General features: G+C 35.3%; 1 protein-coding gene across 1 annotated transcript; it reads right to left on the reverse strand.

Annotated features, from left to right (window-relative positions):
• Positions 1-12,637: 12,637 nt before the first annotated feature.
• On the reverse strand, positions 12,638-21,317 carry GPR176 (G protein-coupled receptor 176). Its single transcript, XM_031952074.1, has 2 exons — positions 21,069-21,317; positions 12,638-16,041 (listed from the first exon to the last, which is right to left on the reverse strand). The coding sequence occupies exons 1-2, from the start codon at positions 21,311-21,313 to the stop codon at positions 14,919-14,921; spliced, it is 1,368 nt and encodes a 455-aa protein (XP_031807934.1). The 5' UTR covers positions 21,314-21,317; the 3' UTR covers positions 12,638-14,918.
• Positions 21,318-21,970: the final 653 nt, after the last annotated feature.

Here is a 21,970-nt window from a genome sequence, read left to right on the forward strand (position 1 = left end):
CGTAAAGTCAGTAAGACATGGAAGTTGGTTGGATGTGAAAGGGTTAGAGGGAGATGAAAAATGACTCCAAGGTTGTATACTTGGGTAATTAGAAGGTGGTACAGAAGTAGGGAAGCTAAAAGGAAAAAGATATGAAGGGAAAGATGAGTTGATAATAATAGCATTAGCTATTAATATTAATTAATAATATAGCACTTTAAGTTTTACAAAGCACTTTATACAAGGTATCTCATTTGATCTTCACAACAAGCCTAAACCATTATTATTATTATATTATGATGATAAACCTGAGACTCCCAGAAGTCATGATTTGTCCAGAATAACAGAGCTAGCAAGTTCTGAGGCAGGATGCTGGTTTTTGAGATGTCTAAGAGGCCCACAGAGGGGAATTTAGAGTATGGGGGTTATAGGTATGAATTATGTTTACTCATGAGTTTTTCTTCCTTTTCTTTCCACTTTTGTGCCTACATTTTAAGAAGAAAATTTACAAAAATATTTCCAACAAATGCTCAACAATAGCTAAGTGGCACAGTGGATAATAGAATGATGGAACTGGAATCAGAAAGATTGATCTTAGGCACTTACTGACAATGTAAATCTAGGCAAATTACCTAACTTTGGTCTGCTTCAGTTTCCTTATCTATAAAATAGGAATAATATTAATACCTAACTCTCAGGACTATTGTGAGGATCAAACGAGATAATATTTTTAAAGTATCTTGCAAACCTTAAAGTACCAATTAAATAAATAAACTATATATATATATATATGTGTGTGTGTGTGTGTGTGTGTGTGTGTGTAATATATGGAAATGCCTATTAATTCAATTTATTACTATTAATATTTTATTAATTATTAATATTATAAATATTTTTTTAAAGTTAGAAGCATTAGCCCAAACATAAGCAGAGTTTTTCCTAGAATTCTCTTAGCCCTGACCAGACCAGAACAAAATAACACAGGAATGCAAATTAATGTAAGTTAAGAATATGACTATAAGAGAAACTAGGATATAGAGAAAATATGTTTTGATAGGAGCTAATAAATTGAAATTGGCTGAAAGAAGAGAAAAGAGAGGCCTGAATAGAGAGGCTGAAAATGGCTTCCTGTCCTGTTACTTAAAATCTATGTGACATTAGGCAAATCACTTAATTTCTGTGGACTTAAGTTTTTTCATTTGTAAAAAGGAGGTTATGGGGTGGGGTAAGGGAGGAGGGTGTTGATTGGATCAGTAAAGGTTCCTTCCAGCTCTAAAGTTTATGTTTTCTTTGGGGTCCCTAGGGATAATGATTAATACCCTGAAAAAAGCTGGATAATAAACTTTTCCCACTTCATAATTTACTCTAGGACAAACTGTGCTCTGAGCCTCTACTTGAAAGATTAACAAAATGAACTAATGTTGAAATGAATCAAAATCTCTTAAAATTCTGCTTTCAACAATTTCTTGATATCAAAAAAAAAGGTACTATTTAGAATGGAAGATTAAACTAAACCAAACTCAAGAACATGTGGTTTTAAGGGAGTAAATTGACAGATGGTAAAAATATTTTTAAAAACTAATATTCACATAACATTTTTTCTTCTCCAAGTTTTTGGTTTGGTTCATTGTTAGCTTTAATTCCAGGGGGGGAAAAAAGGGCATAGTAACTGCTACAGTCTGAGACTCAGAATCCCTCCCTTGAATTAAAGGGAACAAGACTATTTTGTTTCCTTGGCTTAAGGGACAAAAAAGGGATACAGAGATGAGAGAAAATGGTAAGAGAAAAGAGTAAAGGAGTAAATGCTAATTAACTCTCCCTTCCCAATCACAATAAATTGCAGATGGTTACACTTCAAATTATTTTACCCTTCCCAAGAAACATGCTTAAAATTAAATTAAACTTAATTTTAATTTAAAGAAGGGTTTTCTGGAGCAATATTTTAACACAAAGGAACAGTCCTAATTATGAAATTTCAAGCAGATTATATTGCTAGCGAGTAGACCTTTCATTGACTTTCCAATCATACTAGGTAGGTAATAAGATACTGGAGGTCCCTGATACAAATGACTATCTAAAGAATAAAGCCCTTCTCTTCTGTGTTGCAACTTGCTACTATCAAATAAGATGAAGAAAAATGAAAGTTTATCACATTCATATGGAAAATGCATTTTCCTTCTCAGTTTCATGTGATCTATTGGCTTGTTCTAGTCTGATTGTGGGGGGGGGGGGGGGGGGGGGGGGGGGGGGGGGGGGGGGGAGGAACCCTGATTCTTAGAAACAGAGGTATTATTACCTTACTCTTGACTTCAAATTTTACAAGGATTTAGACTATTGTTATTATAAATAATAATTATCATTTATGAAATACTTTAAGAAATCCAGACCTGAACATCTTTGCTTTGCAAACTGAAGATAAACAAATAAAGCAACCAAAAACAAGAAAACAACAGAAAGACTATTAAGAATACTTTTCATATGTAAATAAGTAAACAAAGATAAAAGTAGAAGTTGAATAGAAGTGAGGGTGGAAAATTTGACCTGAAACATCATTCATTAAACCACATAACTCCATTTATAGATAAATCGATATTTGGGGGGGGACTTAGAAAAGGGAAGGCTGTGTAAATGGAGGAAGGAAATATGATATACTCTAATCAAATCAAAGTGAAGGGGAAATAACCTCTGTTTTCTTTCATGAAAAAAAAAGACCATAAAAGAATGGATGAAGAAGCAAAAGGAAAGATTGCAAAATGGGGAGATCTTGTTTTAATGTGCAAGGGGTTATTTTTCAGTCATTTCAGTCATGTATGAGTCTTTGTGACCCCATCTGGAGTTTTCTTGGCAAAAAGACTGGAGTAGTTTGTCATTTTCTTCTTCAGTTCATTGATGAATGTTCCCATTGTGGAGGAAGGAAGGAGATATTATTCTATGAGAGTATACTGGGACCTTATAATGAGGATTTGGTTCTTAAAAAGAGACTACTCATCCTACTTCAGCAAAAAAGGAATCAGAGATCCTGACCCAGAAACTAATGAGGACAAGTAACAATGGTAAAGGCAAACAATAACAATACTATAACAATCATAAAGTGTGAGAATTCCTACCATGGGACAATAACATTCAATAAGCCTTCAGAAATTGATATTTCTAAGTTGAGGCACAAATCAAAAAAGGGACCAGAGAAACAAAGTCTATAAGGATATATTAAAAATGGATTAGAAGAAGAAACTCAAAATAGGTTAGAATTCCATGAGCAATATAGAGATTAAAGGATTAAATAATTGAAAGGGCCATGATTCAACAACAGAAGTTTAGAATAGACAGAAAAGACATTATGATGAAAAGAACAAGTGAAAGAAATCCTTTTTTCTTTTTTTAGAAAAAGGCACAGAAAATGAAATTTTAAAAACTAAAGAACAAAAAAAAGTTAAGAGGAAAAGAAAGGGAGATTTTCCTTGTCTATTTAATTGAAAGTTTTTACTTCTATTAATTCCTTTTTTCTTTCTTCATATTATCCAATTACTTAGTTCTTTCCTTTTTTTTTTTCCCCCCCTAATGCAGACCTGAGGGATCCGACAGCAATGGCCAAGGCTGCCTTAGGGAAAAGAAAGAAGGGAAGAACTAAGTAACTGGATAAAATGAAGAAACAAAAAGGAATTAATAAATTAAATAAAACTAAGAAGAGAGAAAATAAATTGGGGATGGGAGTTGGAAAAAGCTTAAGAATGAGGGAGTTTGCCTTAGGAAAAAACCCTAATTGAGGGGTATAAATATTGACAAATGAAGGAAAGCATGAATTAAATTCTATGACTTGTGGAAGGAATTATGATGTAAAAATGCAAACTTTATATACTCTGCTATAGCATTTTAAAGTCAATCCCATATGACTAGTTATTGTTCAAATTTAACTGAAATATATACCCTTTACTATTATAGAGGCATATCAGAGGCATATTTGATTGTGTAATGTTTATTCATATTTGTGTAACTTGAGCCTCAAAGCCCATAGGTTTGAGACTCTGTTTGTGAGGGCAGGGCAGAACTGGTGATATCTAGAGAAAGGTGATGTCTCTATATTCTTGAGCCTCTTCTTCCACGTCTTAGGAATCCCTTTGTGCTCTTCAGTCATTTCTGAGACTTCTGGCTCTTCTGGTTTCCATTTTCACGAGAGGAGATGGATGATGTTAACCTCACTGCAGCTTTCTGATAAGAGAATAAGACTTTGGGAAGAAGCCAAAAATGAGGGAAGTTAGCTGTCTCCATCATGGCCCTATGCCTAGTTTGCCACACCAGAAACTTCAAGTTTCTGAGTGAGACCTTCTGAGTCCAACTCCAGCAGTCAGAATTTCTATGGCATGAAGTCAAAAAAGTATTATATAGGCTTTTTTTTTGGAGAGGCAATTAGAGTTAAATGACTTGGCAGGAGTCACACAACTAGCAAGTGTTAAGTAAGTGTAAAGTCTGAGGATGTCTCTGAATAATTCAGATCTTTCTGCCTCCAGGGCCAGTCTCTGTCCATTGTAGCACCTAGCTTTCCTAAGCACATAGATTTTAATGGTATCTTCACTCTAAAATGAGGGGCTGAAAGAAGAATAGTTCCAGTGTATGATTCTACATACACTGTATGTAGTGTATGTGCTACATACATTATGCCTATGATTATCTGATTGTTCATGGGCACGTTTTATGGAAGTCGAACTTTATTCTCATAAACAAGATTTCTGAACTTGTCATCTTCATCCCTAACATTTATGTAGTGTAACTTGCTATTTTCCAGGTAATATGCTAAGTGCCTTACAAAAATTATCTCATTTGATTTATATAGTAACCCTTGGAGGTAAAGTACTATTATTATATCCATGATGCAAACAGAAGTTAAATTAACTTACCTGGGGTCACCCAGCTAGTCGGTGTCTAAGACTGGATTTGAACCTTGGATCTTCCCAGCTCCAAGCCAGGTACTCTATTCACTTTACTACTCAGTTACTCAAGTGGCAAGAAAACTTTATCAGCTATTTATGAAGGAAGTATGCTAGAGATGGGAAGTTCTCAAAAATGAAAATCACATGACACAAACAAAGAAGGAGCCATTAAAAGGAATTATTAGGAAGACCAGAAAGCTACAACCACAGGGATCTTATCAATCAACTATTTTTACCAACATATAAAGAAGATGGAAGCAAGGGCAGGTAACTGAGGAGACCCCAGCTGGTCAGATCATAATTGGAGTATTGACTTCTATTCTGAGCCACAAACTTTTGGAAAGATGTGATAGGAAGCAGAGTAATGGGAGGCAGGGACAAAGACAGTGATGGGACTTGAAGCAATGACATAGATGGACCAATTAAGATGTTTAGTTTTAAAAATATGTGTTGGGGGTTGTGATACATATATTCATATATTTAAAAGGTTATTACATAGAAGATAAATTGGACTTATATGTCTTGAACCCAGAGAGAAGAATTAGGCTCAATACAAAGAGAAATTGGAGTTTGATTTAGGGGAAAAAATTAAGAATTAGAAATGTCCCATAGTGGGATGAGTTTTGTTGGGAGACAGAATTCCCCATTACTACTTTAAATGAAAGCTGGATATTGTAGATAGAGCCACTGCTTTGTAATGGATGCTGCTAAAAGCCCTCTGAAGTCCGTTCTGGTTATGAAATTCTATGATTTTATAAAAATGAATTTAAACAGTAGAAATGTGCCCAGACTAGACACCATCTAGAAGATTATATTCAGTTGTAAGTATCATATTTGAAGAAGAACATAAATGAATAGGCCAGATAGTAATCGGGGTAGTGAAGAGATCTGAAATCATGCCATATAAGAAAGATTCAGAGGTGTTTAAGATGGAAGATATAAAGGGGACACAACTGTTTTCAAATATTTGCAGAATTTTTACACAGAAGGGGGACAAGATTAGTTCTAGGAATAGTGGCTAGAAGTTACAGAAAGATCTCTTTTATTTCAAAATAAGAAAAACTTGTTAAAAACTAGAATGTTTCAAAAGGGGAAAGGAGTGACAGTTAGCTAGGTAGCATAGTGAATGAAACATTAGTCCTGGAGTCAGGGGAACCTGAGTTCAAATCCAACTCCAGGCACTAGCTATGTACCCCTGAGCAAGTCCCTTAACTCCAACTGTTTACCAAAAAAAAAAAAAGGGAGGTCTTTGGAAGTAGCTATTACTGAAAGTACTCAATAAGAGATTGGACAATAAGTTGCCATGAACATTGCAGAGAGAGTGTTTCTTCAAGGGTGAGTTGAACTAAATGACTTGTAAAACCTTTCCAATTCTTGAGTTTCTGCAAAATTAAACCAAACTGGAGTGATTGTGTTTTATTCCCCAAAATAAGACAATTTTCCAATTTTCTGTAGCATTTATCATCTGTTTGCATCATTTAGGCAATTAGTCACATTATGATTTATGTTACCTGTTTTGTGCATGTAATTATTTTTTCCCCAACTAAATTATATTATTTTAGAGGGTTGAAAGTGGAACGATTTTCTCCTGCTTTTGGTACTACTTTCCACAATGCCTAATACACATAATAGGAACTCAGTTGACATTTGTTAAAAATGAATTGAATTTTAAATGTCACATCCTCAGTAGATAATCAGCAAATGCTTGAAGATAAAGATTAGAATTATAAAGACTCAGATTCGATAAGGTTTCATTATGCTTTTATAACATGTAGAGATAGGCAGTGGAGGAGATAGATTAGATTATGAGTTTCTTCAAAGCAGACACTGTTCTTTGTATTCCACTGCAACCTAAGTGTTTAAAATAGTGCCTGACACATCAATAGGTGTTCAATAAATGTTTGTTGATTGACTGAGATCCATAATTCCTGTATTTTGCTGTCGTGACACTTATACTCAGTGAGAAGGATATAATGTATTTACAAATAGTTATAATACAAAATAGAACATGATAAAGCATCAGGAATATACAACAAATTGTTATTTGAGGTCCAAGGAAGGAAATTTTATTTCCAGTTGGTGGTGTTGGGAGGCAGAGGTAAGGTAGTATTTGAACCAGGTCTTGGGGCGAGGGAGAAGGGGGTAAGGAAGAAGGAAGGAAGACCAGGTTGTTGTGTGAACTTGTAACCACTTTATAAATAAATTGATGATTTGGATGATGTGGCAATGTTTAGCCTGGAAATGACTAGGATAAAACACAGTAGCTGTCTTTAGCTTTTGTATTTGAAGGGCTATTTTAAGGAAGAATGATTAATTACACTTGTTTTGCTTCACCAGAGAGGGTAAAATGGATCCAGTAAATGGAATGCTCAGGAACAACAGATTTCAATTTAATATGAAGAAAAATTTAGCAATAATTAGAAATGTCTAAAAGTGGAAAGAGTTGCCTACACTACCACTAAAGATTTACTAGTAGAGGCCACATGAGATAAACTGAGGCTTAGGTAGATACTGAACTACTTCAAAGATTACCTCTAACGCTGAGATTTTATTTTTTTATGATTTGGCTGCCTAATTGAACTATGTAAATGCTGGATAGAATTAATGGAAATTGGTACAAAAGAAATGCTAATAAGGATCCAATGTAAAATTAATTAACTTGGGGATTTCTTTAAGAATTCATTAATATAATACTCCAAATGGAATAGTTAAATGAAGGTATAGGGAAAGTCATGATGAATTAGGAACATTCTGGGAAATTACCATCAAGAACAGCTGCTAAACTTTATGGCTTTTAACATCCCGCCTTGTACAGTCTAATGATATATATTTAGTGGGCACTCAATAAATAGTAATGATCATTTTGTTTATGATAATGGTGATTATCAGCACTGCAGTTAAAACTCCTGTCCTTAACGTCTTCTATATGGTTTCTGGCGTTTCAATTTATTTTATCTCTTTACTCAAGTCATTTAGTCATCTGTGTCTCCAGTTTCCCTACCTGAAACACTTCCTACAGAAAATCTTTGTAGTATGCTTTGCAATATCCTCCAAGGAAACATTATACCACATATAAATACAAGTAGATATCAATGAAGCAATTCCTTTAAGGAGTATAAACTTGAAGGCAATGAGAGCTCTATGAAACAAAATTAGCACTTCAGCCTAAATAATACCCCAATGACCTAAAGTTCTTAATGCAAAAGTGCACAATATTACATTCATCAGCATGTGCTCTATTATGGTTAATGTCTATCAATAAATATCTTTAAAATGCACAAGTGCCTTTATTTTTAATGTGAACCAACACAAAATGTATCTACAAAAGTGAATATGGTCTGATCACATACAGAATGAGAGTGATAACTGATAGACTGCGTGGGACATGAGCCATGCCAGGTGTCTAGAGAATGTTAAAATGTCTAGAGAATGTATCCTTTTCCCCCAACAAGTTGGTGAATTTGCTGAATGGGTAGATATACCCATATTGACAATATTGTCATGTATTGGGATGCTGGAATAATGTGTTGTAGACATTAGATTTGTTTCAAAAGAGAAAAAAAACTGCAATGCCTCTTTAAAATAATTGACTAAATATACAATGACCTTAGTTTAAAATTTTACAATATTTTATGGAAATGTTTTACATAAATTCATATGTCTTCTTAATGAGGGGTGGGATGAGGAGGAAGGAAGAGAATCTGAAACTCAAAGTTTTTTTTTTAAATGCAAAAATTGTTTTACATATAACTAGGAGAAATTAAAATATTAAATATCTTAAAAAATTAAATATAAATATAAAATAATTTTTAATATATTTCCCCTTCATCTATGCTTCCTAGCTTCCCTGGCTTCTTTTAAGTCCCAAGAAGATTCCCATCTTCAACTGATGCCCATTAATCCTAATGTCTTTTCTGTTGATTATCTGCAATTTATTCTATTCATAGCTTGTTTATCCACAGTTCTTTGCATATTATCTCCCTCATTAAGACTGTGAGGTCCTCTAGAAAGGGTACTACTGTCTTCTGCCTTTTTTTGTATCCCCAGTAGTTAGCACAGTCCCCAGCACAAAGTAAAATTTTGATGTAGAGGGGGAATAATATAAAACTATTAAAATGCCACAGAGCAATCAAGTTTCCAAAGTCAATAAAGGTTTATTATCTGAATGAATTGGTATTCAAAAATTTTATCTGAGAATTTCACCCAGCATATTACCTGCATGATGTAAGTAAAATTGAGACTTTTACCTTTCATGATGCCCTGTTTACTACCTTTCTTTGAGAATTATGATTTGCTTTTGACTTTTCTGTTGATTCAGTAGGTCTAATAGAAGCAAGAGCCTGAGAGGAAGATTTATTTGAGAAAACTTATCTTGAGGATGTACCCAAAGCAGGAATAATCTGGGATGTGCTCTTCATTCTAAGTGACATGTTAGTTTATGATTAGAATAGGTTTATACATAAATTCCCTTGATACTTTCAGAAGAGTCTCCATGGTGACAAATCATTGGTCCTTTCTTTATTGGAATCACAATCACACTAAAATAATTTTCTATGAAACTTCTTTGTTCAAGGTAATTTTTATTTTCCCAGTTTCACCAAAGCTGTAATCATGATCATAGACCTAGAAATAACCTCAGAAACTCATCAATTCTAACCCTCTTTTTAAAAAGTAGGAAAAAAGAGATCCATGAAAGTTAAGATTTGCCCTAAAACATGCAGGAAATAAGCACCAAAGACAGGATTTTAAGCCAGGTCTTCTGATTTAATAACTAGTATTCTTCCCACTATACCATTTATTCTAATTATTCTTAGAACAGACAAGAAAACTAAATGGTTTCTCACTGTTTTCTTTCACAATATGACTAATATGGAAATATGTTTTGTATGATTACACATGCATAAACTTATAATGAATTGTTTGCTGGAAAGTGAGGGGTTGGAAGGATTTTGAACTCAAAAATTTTTTTTAAAATAATGTTAGTTTACATGTAATTAGGGAAATCTTTTTATTTCAAATTTAATATAGCCAATAAAATCTTTGTTGAAAAGCAGCAGATGTCAAAGTATTAGGTTTTTGTTTTCCTTAGGTCTTAGGTTATTTTAAAACTTCTTCTTCCATTTAACAAATAATATCTTTTATGTGTGTCATTGTGCCTTTTTTTTAAAGGTGAAGTTAAAAAAAATCACAAAGGGCAAACTCATTTGCAGATATGTTTTGAATTTTTGTGTGTGATGCATTTTGACCTATTACCTTAGCATAATTCTTCTGTGTTCAATACAGTAACTCCTTTGTAATGAATACTAAATATATATTGAATGGCTTTTCTTAGCAATAAGAATATAAAAAGACATTTGAGAGAGGCCACTTTATTTTTAAGTAGAGAGGGTTTAAGTCACAAAATTATTAATATAAAGAAACACCTTTGCTCCAAAGGTCCAAAACATATGCCTGGGATCCATTCACCATCTCTGTGACTTCTCAGACCATGGGTCCCTTTTTTTTCTGTCTAAATCTCTGTTCTCTATGTAGTCTTTTCCCATTAGAAAGAAATCCCCTAGAGGACAGGGACTGTCTTGCTTTCCTCAGTGTTTAGTATATGACAAGTGCTTAATAAATACTTTCATTTTTAATTAAATTTTATTTTTTAATCAAAAATCTGCTTTTCTCTTTCCACTGATCTCTCTCTTTCTCTCTGACCTACCACTCCAGTGGGAAAGAAAAGAAAAACAAAATACCTGTTGCAAACATGTATATTCAACCAAAACAAATTCTTGGTCATATCAAAAATAGACTTTTTTTCCATCTACATTTTAAGTCCGTGTCCTCTCCATGAGGAGGTGGGTAGAAGAATGTCCATGAGTCCCCTGGAATCATGGAGTCATGATTGATCATTGCCTTAATCAGAGTTCCTAAGTTTAATAAATGTTTTTCATTCATTATCAGCCCTGAGCCTGCCTTCTCTTGCTATTTTAGCATTTACAATGCTTTTCAGGTCAATGGTGACCTGAAGAGCAAGCCAGCTCAGGAGTGTTTGAAGAGGGGGAAGGAAATCAAAGAATTTATATTTAAATGTCTTCTACTCTTTTATGAGTCATTCTCTGGAAATCAATAGCAGCCATCCATAAACTCCACTGAGCCTGGCTCTTTCATCAGTCTCTAGTAAACACTGCTATGCTTATCCTCCGGGTTACTTATTAAATTTCTTTTTGTTTGTTCACAGTGTGGAATTAGATTAATCTTGAGTCTTCAGGATATAAATAGTAGGAGAGGCTCACAATAAGATTAAATTAAAGCTAGCATTCCAGGTACTTTGTAGTGTCTCATTTAATTGACCAATCCCCAGAATATCAACAGGAAAGTAGTCTACAGAACCTGCAGTAAGCAGAAAACCATTGACCCTGCTTTTTACAGCTATGAGATGTGAAGGATAGAACACCGGATTCAACTTCAGATACTAGTTGTATGACCCTGAAAGTGTCACTTAATTACAGTCAGCCTCAGTTTCCTCAACTGCAAAATGGGAGTAATAATAGCTCTTCCCTCACAAATTTGCTGTGAGAATCAAATGAGCTAATATTTGTAAAGTACCTAATACATTTGTTGTTCTTTAGTTGATTAATCGATTTTTTTGTGACTTGGGTGTTTTCTTGGAAGAGATACTTAAAGTGATTTGCCATTTCCTTCTCTGGCTCACTTTATAGATGAGGAAACTGAGATAAACAGGTTTAAATGACTCACCCAGGGTCACACAGCTAGTAAGTGTCTGAAGCATATTTGAATTCAGGTCTTCCTGACTCCAGGTCCAGCACTCTGTCCACTGTACCACCTAGCTGCAAAATAAGTACTTGGTAAATGCTTGTTTCCTTCGTTCTTTTCGTTCTTTCTGCCTTGAATTTTAATTCCAGTTTTAGTCTCATATATTCTGATCAGCTGTCATTAGTGTACATGGATTCTGGCTATAGAATTCTACTGAGAAGAGGGCAGATTAAGTGTTGCAAAAGATCAATCGAGTTTAATAAATGTTAGGGATGAATCACCTTAGTAGAAAATCATTTACAATGCAGGTTAATGCTCTGGTGGAAAACAATGCAGATTGATTCATATTTTTCTCCCACCAGGATGAAACTCAGAGAGGTCTTGGTTCTGATGCTGAGTGGTGTGAGTCACTTGCAGGGCACATTTATACAATCCAGATCAGTAAGGACTGAAAACAGAGGACAAATATTGGCTCTCCTTGCCAATACCAGATTTTGTCTCTTTAATACACCACAATTAGCTTACTATTTCCTTTTCCCAGGAATCTATTTTAAATCTTTATCTTTGAACTCAGAAATCAATGTATTCTAGTGAGCTGTTTTTTGAAAAAGAGTCCATCTGTAAGTTCCACTAGAATGAAAAAGGGATCTATGAAAAAAAAAGTTTAAAATCTCTAATATAAAAGAAAATTGAAGCTCCCTCTCACCTCTGCCCTATTTTCCTTTCTTTTGCTCAGTGCTCTATCTAATAAAGTCAAATCTGGAATAATCCTTGCCCATATTTTACAGTACTTATTAGAAAGATCTATAAGTGTCTACTGCTGGCTATTTATATTTCTCTACGTTAAGAAATATCACAGGAAAATTCTATTGTAATATTGCAAAAGTTATTTTTAGAAATTATAACTCCACAGTGACACCAGTCAATAAATGAGAAAAAAAGAAAATAAAAGAAACCAATACAACTCTTGAGTTTATAAATTGCTTTTTAAATTTTTATTAAAATGTTTGTCTTTAAGTCATAGAAATACACTCTGCGCTGATTTGTCAGAAGTCATCAGTCTACTTCAGACTTATCTAAGAAATATGCCCATCATAACCTGCCTCAGCAGAATTTGTAACATACCTATATTTTCTCAAAACAACACAGAAATGTCCACATTTGGCAAATTTGTGTAAACTAGGCAAAACCTCCCATCTGATTTTTGTTTTAAATCAAAGTTGTAATGACTTTGCATGTTTTTGAAAACTACACTGTAAGGAACACATTAAATACACCAGCAAAAAACTATAAATGTTGGGTCTGTCATGCACAGAGAGAATATAAATACAAACCTTGAGAGTGTATATAACAGTCACTATTTGTGCTTTAGAGGTCAACCACATCAGGGGCAACACAACAAACAAAGAGAGGTAACAAAGAGCTATTACTTACAACTAAAATAAGGGTTTTAACCCCCCACAGTAAAGGATGGCAGTCTTGCAAAATATAATGCCTTAAAACTCACACTCCAGATACATATGACAACATATTGAATGAAAGGAAAGATGGGAGGGAAGTCCCTAAGGAGGGCCTGAGCCCTCTCATGATGAGACATTTCTCTGACTAGAAAAAGGAAGGGATTTATTTGAGAAGGGCCTCTTCGCTTAATCTCACCAGAGTCTAGAAGCCTTGGGTGGTAGGGGTTCAGGTACCTGAAATGTCTCTTTTTTTTCATGTGGATTTGAACTTTTTAAACATCCCTAGAAGAGGTGCTCTCCCTCTTCCAGGATGCATCTTGAATCTCACACTAGAAATTCATCTGAGAGAAGCAAATCTTGGAAATAAATGTTTGTTGAATGTTTCAGCTTCTCATTCATTTCAGATTGATTTTCCAGAGAATTTAGTTTATATAAAGGTGAGTAGAAATTGTCATATAATTTCAAAAGGGAATATGTTCTATACAAAAATAACTTTAAAGATAACCCATTCACATCTTTTCAATGTATTTTTACTTCAGCTGATCTTCATTTGGCCCTTTTCTCTTAATGGAATAAGAAGAAAAATTAGAGTGTGCAAGATACATCTCCTTTCTTCTCAGTCTCTCTTGGTCCTTATTCTGAGGATGTCCTTTTCAGTGGATAGAGTACCAAGTCTATAGTTAACAAGACCTGAGTTCAAATCTGGTCTTAGGCATTTGCCAATTGTATGATCCTGCACAAGTCACTTAAAACCCTGTTTGCCTGTTTCCTTATCTGTAAAATGAGCTGGAGAAGGAAATGGCAAAGTACTTTATGCCAAGAAAACCCTAAATGGGATCACAAAGTGTTGGACACAACTGAACAACAGACAGTTACTGATAAAGATTGGATCTGTTCTTAGTAGAGTAGAAGGAATTCCCAGATGAGAAAACTCCCTCTACCAAAGCAGGTTGGCACCTTACAGTTTCAGTAAGTGGCCAAGAAAATGGAAAGATCAAATGACTTGCCCAGAATTACTCAACCAGTGTGTGTCAGCAGAAGGCCTTGAATTCAGGTCTTCATAGTTCTGAGACCAGCTCTTTCTTTCCAGCTGCCTCTTTCAGTTACTGATGCTGTAACAAGCTACAGAGGAGGAAGTAGATACTTTGCAGCTACATATATTCTCAAATACTTACTGTAACCTAGTGGATAGTTCTATGAAGCTTACCTTCTAGGTGTTAAAATTTTTTTACACTACCAGTGATAGTGGGTACTTCATTTTCCATATAGTATAAATAACATTTCCATACAATATAAATAACAAGAAATCATTGTGAGATGTCAATTAAAATGGTTTAACCGCTTAGGAAGTAAAGGACCTAGATAAGCTTTTTTTTTTTAAAAGCCTTAATAGGTTAAGTGATATTCAGGGACATGAGACATTTTATTTTGTCTTTATGATCTATTTTTTGCAGTAATCTTAGATTTTCCTTCAGACAGCAGTCAGCTGAGTGATATTCTTAGGTTCCTAACCTACAGGGTGAATATGGGAGCCTGGATGAGAAGCCCTGGGGAAATGTATAAAGGGTCAGAGGGAACCTCTGTAGTTTCCACAAAGTAGAATGTGAACTTTATCATTAACATCTGTGACATAGAGACATATATAAAAAATAATAATAATACTTGGTTCTATGTTTCCCTTTCCTATTTCTGTCTCTGGCACACACATACACCATAAGAGATTTCAATGCCAATCCATGGGATCGCACAATATGAACAATCTCAAGAAGGCAAAGCGCCAGGGCTCCAGCCCTTGCTAAGAATCCACTTTCGGAAAGATGCTGACTTTATTGTTTCTGCTGATCTTCCGCTCCACCTTGCCAGGCTTAATCAACTTGGTCTGGATCAGTTCCTCTGGAGTGTTCCCCAAGGGAGGGAGCAACCGTTTCTTGCTGTTTCGGTTTTCTGAGAGCCACTGGGGAGGCAGCTCAAAGGGTCCAAAGCCAAACTGCAGAGAATATTTTTCAGGGGCCACCTCGACCTCTGCGGGCATTGCCAGCACCCCGTGACCCACAGAATCCACCGTGCCAGGTGGCGCTGGGGGACTAGCGAACTGGAGTTCTTGCTCTCCCTCCAGGCTGTTAGCAGGCATTTCCTTTACCTGGTAGTCAGTGGAGCTGATGGATTTGATCTCGTTCTCTTCCTCATCCTCTGTGGATCGGAAGATCTGCTGCTGCCCAATGTGGAACATCTCCAGGAGCTGGCTTCCCGAGCGCATGCTGGGCTCCAGGGCCCCATCAGGGACCCCGCTCCCTGAGCTGACCACATTGCGGCGGCTGTACCGGCGGTGAAGCTGAACCAAGGTGCCCAACAAGCATTTGCGGACGGATTTATTCACAGTCAGAAAGAGCACGGGATTGGCCAGGAGAGACACTTTGGGCAGCCAGATGGCAGTGAGCAGCAGGAAGACCGATGTATCAGAGACATTGAGCACGGCCCTGTAGACAACCAGCGTCGCGTAGGGGACGCTACAGAAGATGAATATGGTCACCATGGAGAGCAGCATGGCGTGCAGCTCAGCTTCCCTCTGAGAGGCGTAAGGGATGGAGATGGTGTTCTGGGGGGTCCGCAGGGCCGCGATGATGACTTTCTTCTTCTGACTGGCACTCAAGGCCCGGCGAATGAGAATCATGAAGAGAAAGACCATGGCCACGGGTACAATGACGGTGGTGATGTTGTAGATCAGGACATACAACAGGTGTCCCAGGTTATAGTTCCAGACATCTGTACAGGTGGACATGGCATAAATGTCAGCCACGTTGGTCACAGCAAACACAGGAATGCTGGCGATCACCGCATGGGCCCAGATGTACATTACTAGCTCACGAGATTTGGCGTCTGAGATTTTTCTCTCTAATGGGTATAGGACCGAGTAGTACCTGCAAGATAGACAAGAAAAAAAAGTCTTACAACAGAAAAACTATTTTAATTGGTTGATTTCTAAATTGATAAAAAGTGGGGCAGAGGTAAAACAAGTGGTTAAAAAAAATTGGATTATTCCCTTTCATTCGTGACAATAGAAAAGGCAAAAGCATAATCTAAGGAACGAAAGCCTTTGCTGCTCAGTTCTAGAGCCAAATACCGAAGCCAAGATGAGTAGAGAGACAGAATTCTAGAGTTCTAATGAGAGAATTTCAGAGATGGAAACAGATGAGGAAAGTGAGGTTGAGTGATTTGCCTAAGGTCAATTCCACAGCCTGTCTTAATGGCACTTCTATACTCTTCTTTGTGCTTTATTAGGATCAAAGAGCAGTCTGAGAGAATAAGTGTCTTCAAATCTATGAAGGGCTGTCCTGTGGAAGAGGGCCCAGAGGGAGGGAGCAGTAAATGGAAGGGACAAGAAGGAAAATATATTAACACCAAGAAAATCTCTAATAATGAGAACAATCCCAAAATGAAATGGGAGATCGTAGATCCTTCCCCAGCCCCAGTCCCATTGGAGGCTTTCAAGTAAAAGCAACTTGATCAATCAGTGGTTACATTGTGATGGAGTTTCTTTTTCAGGCATGGAGTTGGGTGGGTGAGCCACATGGCTGCAGAGGGCCTTTTCAACTCTAAAATCCAATGATTTCTATGTAAGTAAATGATAGGAAAATAATTTCAATTTATTCAAAGTTATGTAAAGCTCCATCATCATAGGCATGAACACTTACCCAAAGCATCCCTATGATGTAAAAGGAGGCCTTTTCCCTTGAAGTTTTATTTATTTTTCAATTCAAGAATAAAAGATAATTTCCAGAATTTTATTTAGAGGGTTTGAATGTAAACTTATGAGATTGTCTATTCCCGCAGATGTCACACTCACTAAAATAAACATGTCTATGCTCAGATTCAATCTACGCCCCCACACAGATACTTCTGTACTATGATTAGCTTCAAAATTGATCTGGAATGGGGCCAGAATGAAGGATGGACTGTGGTCAGGCACTTTCACAAAATCAATTTAGCAAGTTAAATCAAGGCCAATTCAATAGTCACTTTTATAATGTTGGTCAATCAATAATCATAACAGTAACTAAGTGATTTTAACCACCTACAAAATTAGATTTGGAAAAAAGTTAGGGTAGTAGTTTATCACTTCAAAAGAGGAAAAAATACTAATAATAATTACAGAAACCTAAAAACCCCTTATACTAGGGTGGCCATCTTTTGGAGTTTCAGGCAAATGCTTTGGCAATTTTTTGGAATTCTTCAGATTACTGAAAAATTTCTGTTTAAAAGCTGTAGTCCCAAATAATCAGAGATCATATAGAATAATTGATATAAAGCTAGACAGGAATTCTAAGATTATCTAATCCTACTCCTTAGTTTACAAGCTTTAAATCTGCTTATCCTAATCTGTTTTATGAATTCAGAATGATATAATTGGTAAATCATTGGACTTGAAATCAGGAAAACTTGGGTTCAGATTTCACTTCAGACACTATATCTGAATTGTGTGACCCTGGACAAGTCACTTTATCTTGACCTCAGTTTTACCAACTGTAAAATAAGAATAAAAATAATAATTACTACCTCTGAGTTTGTTTTGAGGATCTATAAAGCACTTTAATAAATGGTTGTTTATTTCCTTTCTTCTATGTGAAATGAAAGCAATAATAACAAAAAAAATTTCCATTTTAAAAAGAGGATATATAGATATGCATTGTGTATATATACTATATATCTCTCTATATAAATATAGATATGTGTTTGTGTATATATATATGTGTGTGTGTGTGTGTGTGTGTGTGTGTGTGTGTATGTTTATAATTTAGATTCAAAGGAAAGTCCTGGACCCAATAAAAGTCATCTACTCCTGCTCTGTTTGAAATCATCCTTCAATATTTCAATGGATCTGTGATTTCATTGATGTGGACACCATCTCCAATGGAGGAATCCACTGGAGCAATTCATTCATGTCTGCAATTCATTCATGTCTTTTTATATTATGTAATTCCTGTTCATATCCTCCCATAAAATCATTCTCAGAGTATTAACCCAAACATGCTAGAGAAACATCTTTTAGGTCTCTTGATAACATATGAATGCCAAAACAGTAGGCTATCTATTATTCCTAGCTCTTGCTTTATGACTGAGCCTCCTCTCATTCCAAACATATATTTCAAATTATGTATGTATGTATAGGAATATATAGACTTGATAACATCTTTTACATTATTTTCTGAATGAAATTCTTCTCTGACCATTTTGCCTCTTTGTGTCCACTATGAATCCCTTGCATTGCCTTTTATTTGATTCTTTAAATAACATGATATTCTAAGTTTCTTAGTCACACAGCATCATCAAAATAACACTGCTGTTAAACAGATAGGTTTTTAATTTCAAGAAGAAAGTTGGGATCACTGAAAATACTGTATAATTTCTCAGATACAAGCCAACTTGTTTTCTTATTCCTTTCTTAATGTTGTTCATTATCTGAAATATCTGCTCAATATGTATGTTCTGATGGACTATCTTTATAGACTGTCCATCTAATTTCATATCATGGTAGATAGATAGAATAGAACTTGTCATCCACTTGATTTTTCCTGTGTAAGTATTTAGGCTAAATTCTTTTAAGTTTGTATCATTAAAAGATGTCATGTCATTTAAGGGATTCAATGATGTTCCAGCATTTGCCATACTATTCCATTCACATATAGCATTTGGAATAACCTGAAATCTGTAGAGAGTTAATCTTTCATTTAGATAACTCATCTAGCCCATATGTTTTTCCTAGCTTTTTTTTTCTTTCCATTACCACTTCTAATTCTTCATGCTGCACTATTAGGAATATTATATTAGGATGATTTCAGAAAGGCCTAGAGAGACTTACACGAACTGACGCTGAGTGATATGAGCAGGACCAGGAGATCATTATATACTTCAACAACAATACTATATGATGATGAATTCTGATGGACGTGGCCATCTTCAGCAATGAGATGAACCAAATCAGTTCTAATGGAGCAGTAATGAACTGAACCAGCTACACCCAGAAAAAGAACTCTGGGAGATGACTAAGAACCATTAAATCGAATTCCCAATCCCTATATTTTTGCCTGCCTGCATTTTTGGATTTCCTTCACAGGCTAACTATACAATATTTTGGAGTCCAATTCTTTTTATACAGCAAAATAATGGTTTGGACATGTATACTTATTTATACTCTAATATATTTAACATGTATTGATCATCCTGCCATCTAGGGGAGGGGTAGGGGGAAAGAGGGGAAAAATTGGAACAAAAGGTCTGGCAATTGTCAATGCTGTAAAATTACCCATGCATATAACTTGAAAATAAAAAGCCATTAAAATTTTTAAAAAAGGAATATTATTTTAGAATTCAAACATGTATAGGCATCTCAAGGTCAGTGATAAAGAAAATTGTTTTTAGGAATGACAGATCTTTTCTCATTTTCCTTCTGTTTGTCATCCATTTCCCAATATTGGCCTTAAATGCTCTCAGGATGATATAACTTAGATCTCACGCTAAATTGTTTATAAACTAATTTTCCCCTAACTCTCTATTTTCAGATCATAGAATTTATAATCTCTCTCTATCCTCTTCTGTAATACTATAAAAATTGGTTTCTATCCTAAACTTGTATTGCTTCTTGTCTTATAATTCCTCTTGGAATTTGATGATTGAATTGGTTATCTAATTTTTTAGCCTTCTCATTGCTATCAGTTAAATTTATGTAGTCTGTTCCTTTATCCAACTTCCATTAGGAAGAAGCATCAATACCTAGTTTAAATAGATCAGGTTGGAGCTATTTTAATTGCATATTGTGTCATCTTATTTTTTTGTTTCTCTCAATTTTCTTTACTTTCTTAAAGTCCTTTATTAGTAGAAACTGTATTTCAACAAATAATTCTAAAAGCCAATTACCTGGACCCAGTTTAGCTGTCATATGAGCTAGATTCTTCACACATTGCCATGATATTCATAAAAATGTCAACATCTAGAATCTTGAGTTTCCAACAATGTGGGACAAGTCAGTCTATCTCTTCAATAAAATGAACTGTGAGTGGGTCAGCACAGCTGTGGGTAGCTTCTGACTGTGCTTTTGGTTAACATGAAGCCACACACATAATCTGGCTGAGAAAGCCCCTATTTATGAGCAACCAAAAGTTTGTGAATCTTACATATTATTTCATTTGATTGAATGAGAGAAATTTTCAAGAGAAAATTTCAAAATTTCAAAATCCCCAGATCAGAGAATGTTGCAAGAAACAAGGAAAAAAATTAAAATATGTTGGAGCTACAATTAGAATTGTTCAAGACTTATCAGCAGCCACATTAAAAAGTGGCAGGTCCTTGAATCATATATACCAAAAATCAAAAGAGCTAGGTCTGTGGCCAAAAATATCATATTGAGCAAAAATTATCCATATTATTGAATGGGAAAAAAAGAACATTCGATGAACTTGCAGATTTTCAGGATTTTTTTTCAACAAAATCTGAACTCAATAGAAAATTTAATATAATAAGAACCATTATCCAAGATTTACTATGAAGGTTAAATCAGATGCTGCATCCTTATGAGATAGGTGCTATCATTATCTCTATTTTATACAGAAGAAATCATTAATAACATCTTTTGCATTATTTTCTGAATGAAATTATTCCCTGACCATTAATTATGCCCACTCACAACCATATATACAATTTACAACTCAAAAAATTTCTATCAGATTTAAGCAAGTTAATTCCTGATTTAAAGCAAAAATATTTAAGAAACAGTGCTTAGCATAATACATGACTCATAGTGACACTTAAATTCTTGTTGAATGATTAACAGTTTAGTAAGATAAATGAAAAAGGGAATTCTCCCAACTCCACAGGGGTATATTCTCCCACCTATATCTCTAGAAACATCACATCACAAGTTACACCAAGATCACGATCATTATGATCTTACCTGTCCAAAGCAATGACGGGAAAGCTGAGGATTGTCACGGAACAGAAAACTTTGTGCAAGAACTTCACCACCTTGCAGAAGAGCATGGTGTAACTCCACCAGCAGCAGTGGGTGCTGGCACTGAGGACAATGTCAAAAGGCACGCATGCCAGGCTGGCACAGATCCCCGAGCAGGCCAGGTTTTTAATGAACCTGTTGGTGACAGATTTGAACACTGCTGTGCGGCAGGTCGACCACAACACCATGAAGTTTCCTGGCCAGATATCAAAAACATAAAACAATTAAGCAAAGAAAACATAGGTTAAAAAATCCCCAAAGACTCAAATTCATATTTGTAGTTTAAGAGATGATCTTAATTATTTACACTCACTAGTTGAATGACCCTGGGCAAGTCACTTAACCCAGTTTGCCTCAGTTTCTCCATTTGTAAAATGAATTGGAGAAGAAAATGGCAAACTGCTCCAGTATCTCTGCCAAGAAACCCCCAAATGAGGTCACAAAGAGTCAGACACGACAGAACAATAACAATAATCTGACACATCCTGCTATAAATCAGATATTTATAGGACTCTTAAGTAACTAAGATTATAAATTATGCTGTAGATGACAACTTTCCCTGGCAATGGACTTTCTTCATCTAGGAATACCCCGCCATTGAAATCAGAGAGACAATCTTATCTCCATATAGAACACTAAGGTTTATTATAAAGCACTTTACATGCAGCATCTGATTTAACCTTCATAGTAAATCTTGGATAATGGTTCTTATTATATTAAATTTTCTATTGAGTTCAGATTTTGTTGAAAAAAAAAATCCTGAAAATCTGCAAGTTCATCGAATGTTCTTTTTTTCCCATTCAATAATATGGATAATTTTTGCTCAATATGATACTTTTGGCCAC

This window comes from Sarcophilus harrisii, chromosome 2, assembly GCF_902635505.1.
Source record: "Sarcophilus harrisii chromosome 2, mSarHar1.11, whole genome shotgun sequence".
Classification (NCBI taxonomy): domain Eukaryota; kingdom Metazoa; phylum Chordata; class Mammalia; order Dasyuromorphia; family Dasyuridae; genus Sarcophilus; species Sarcophilus harrisii.